This window comes from Mesitornis unicolor, unplaced genomic scaffold (assembly GCF_000695765.1).
Source record: "Mesitornis unicolor isolate BGI_N332 unplaced genomic scaffold, ASM69576v1 scaffold13479, whole genome shotgun sequence".
Lineage (NCBI taxonomy): Eukaryota > Metazoa > Chordata > Aves > Mesitornithiformes > Mesitornithidae > Mesitornis > Mesitornis unicolor.
The window spans coordinates 4,448-6,424 of NW_010208027.1; the positions used below are offsets into that span (position 1 = coordinate 4,448).

At 36.0% G+C, this 1,977-nt stretch overlaps 1 protein-coding gene across 1 annotated transcript in view; it reads left to right on the forward strand.

Annotated features, from left to right (window-relative positions):
* Window positions 1–469, forward strand: part of LOC104546847 (zinc finger SWIM domain-containing protein 6-like) — a 4,496-nt gene extending 4,027 nt beyond the window's left edge. Inside the window, 2 exon segments of the mRNA XM_010192345.1 lie at window positions 1–2; window positions 4–469. The exon segment at window positions 1–2 is cut by the window's left edge and continues 257 nt beyond it. Coding sequence (XP_010190647.1) covers window positions 1–2; window positions 4–469 — 468 coding nt within the window.
* The last annotated feature ends 1,508 nt before the right edge of the window (window positions 470–1,977 follow it).

Sequence of the window (1,977 nt, forward strand, 5' to 3'; positions counted from 1 at the left end):
TTAAAACCGGGCCACGCCCCCTGCCATTAATGACGTTCTGTGGGCATGTGCGCTCAGCCATTCCCTTGGGAAAAATGAGCTAGCAGCTATAATACCTCTGGTGGTCAAAAGTGTCAAATGTGCAACAGTATTGTCAGACATTTTGCGTAGGTGTACTTTGACCACTCCTGGCATGGTGGGACTTCATGGAAGGAGGAACTCTGGTAAGCTCATGTCACTGGACAAAGCCCCTTTGAGACAACTCTTGGATGCCACTATCGGAGCCTACATTAATGCAACTCATTCGCGTCTTACTCACATCAGCCCACGACACTATAGTGAGTTTATAGAGTTTCTCAGCAAGGCCCGAGAGACCTTCTTAATGGCTCATGATGGACACATCCAGTTTACACAGTTTATTGACAACCTAAAACAAATCTACAAAGGCAAAAAGAAATTGATGATGTTGGTTCGTGAACGGTTTGGTTGATGAAAATGCTTGAATCTGGGAGAGATGCAGTTTGTTTTTACTTGAGCCTGCCTTTGTATACTTTTGAACTTAAAGAAACAGAGCCACATCGGTATTCTATATGTATACTTATACTGAGTTTTCAAACTTAACTGTCATGTTGTGAAAGTTTGTGTTTAATTTTTTTTCCTTTTTTCTGTTTTGTGTGAGAGAGAGGTTAAAAAATGTTTGTTTTACACTGAGTATATGTTGTCAAGTGGCAAAAGCCCACATTGCTCTCCTGTTCTTTCTGTATATGTTCACAGCCTCAAAAACAAACATATATTGCTATGGCTTTAAAAAACAAACAAAACACCTCCATCCTGTGATAAGTACCTCGAATGGATTCAGCTTTACTTCTTTGTAACTCATCCTTACATTTCAGCATATTTAAACTAACCAACAAATGAAATACTAATAGTTAAAAGGCTGACCATGTGGCTTTGCAGTTCTGTTCATCCAGAAGCATGGCACGCAATGCTTATGCATGTGGAAACTTAGCGACTGTCAACATACATTCTCAGGGATTTATTAAAAAAAAATTAAAATAATGAAAGCATTTATTGTACTGTATATATATTATAGTATATGTCTGAATATTGAAAAATATAACATTAACTAATTTATAAAAAAAAAAATCTATGTAATGCAAAATACTTGAAGCTGCAGTAGCTTGGTTTTAAACAAGAGAAAACCTATCAGAAGGACTAAAGTGCGCCTTGCTTCAGGGTTGGCTCAGGTGGTGAACTATATGCTGAGCATCTATGCAGAGCCACCTTTTGAATTGCATGGTTGGACTGATACCTATTGGGGGAAATTTTATATATATATATTTATACAACCCATGTATACATATATATGTATACACGTATACATACATGCTTGTAACAGGCACTATAGTAAAGAGGGACAACAAAAAATACACAGCCAGAGCAGCAAGCCTTAGCATTAAGAATACAGTATGCCAGAATTGGGGTTTGTGCCTCCTAGCCTAGAAGAGTTAAAAAATATCCTTTTTGACACAAAATGCGAGATGTTTTCCAAAATTATTGACATGATACATTACGCCTTTGCAGAGAGCTAATAATAAGCTGTACAAATATATATATTATACATATATTCTGCATAGGTATTTTGATTTTGTGCAGGACAAAGTTGTGTAGGTATGACTGTTCAACTTTTCCATTCATTTTTTTTTAAATGTATTTTATTTTCTCTAGAATTACTCAAACAAAAGCAGCCTTCTATCTTGCCTTGTCTTAATGCTTTAAAATAACCAAACTGGAGATGTAACTACCAAACCATTCATTATATTATTAAATACCAACTTTGGTTGCAGTATAGTGTCTTTACTTTAGCTGATGGTTCTGTATCCTTGTGCTTTTTAAAACAGTTTTTATGTTTTGGTGCAAAAGTTGTCCAGTGTCTCTTGTTCCCTTCATTAGAGAACATGCTAGAGGTATGTTTGTAGGTATTTTTGTTGAGAAAAA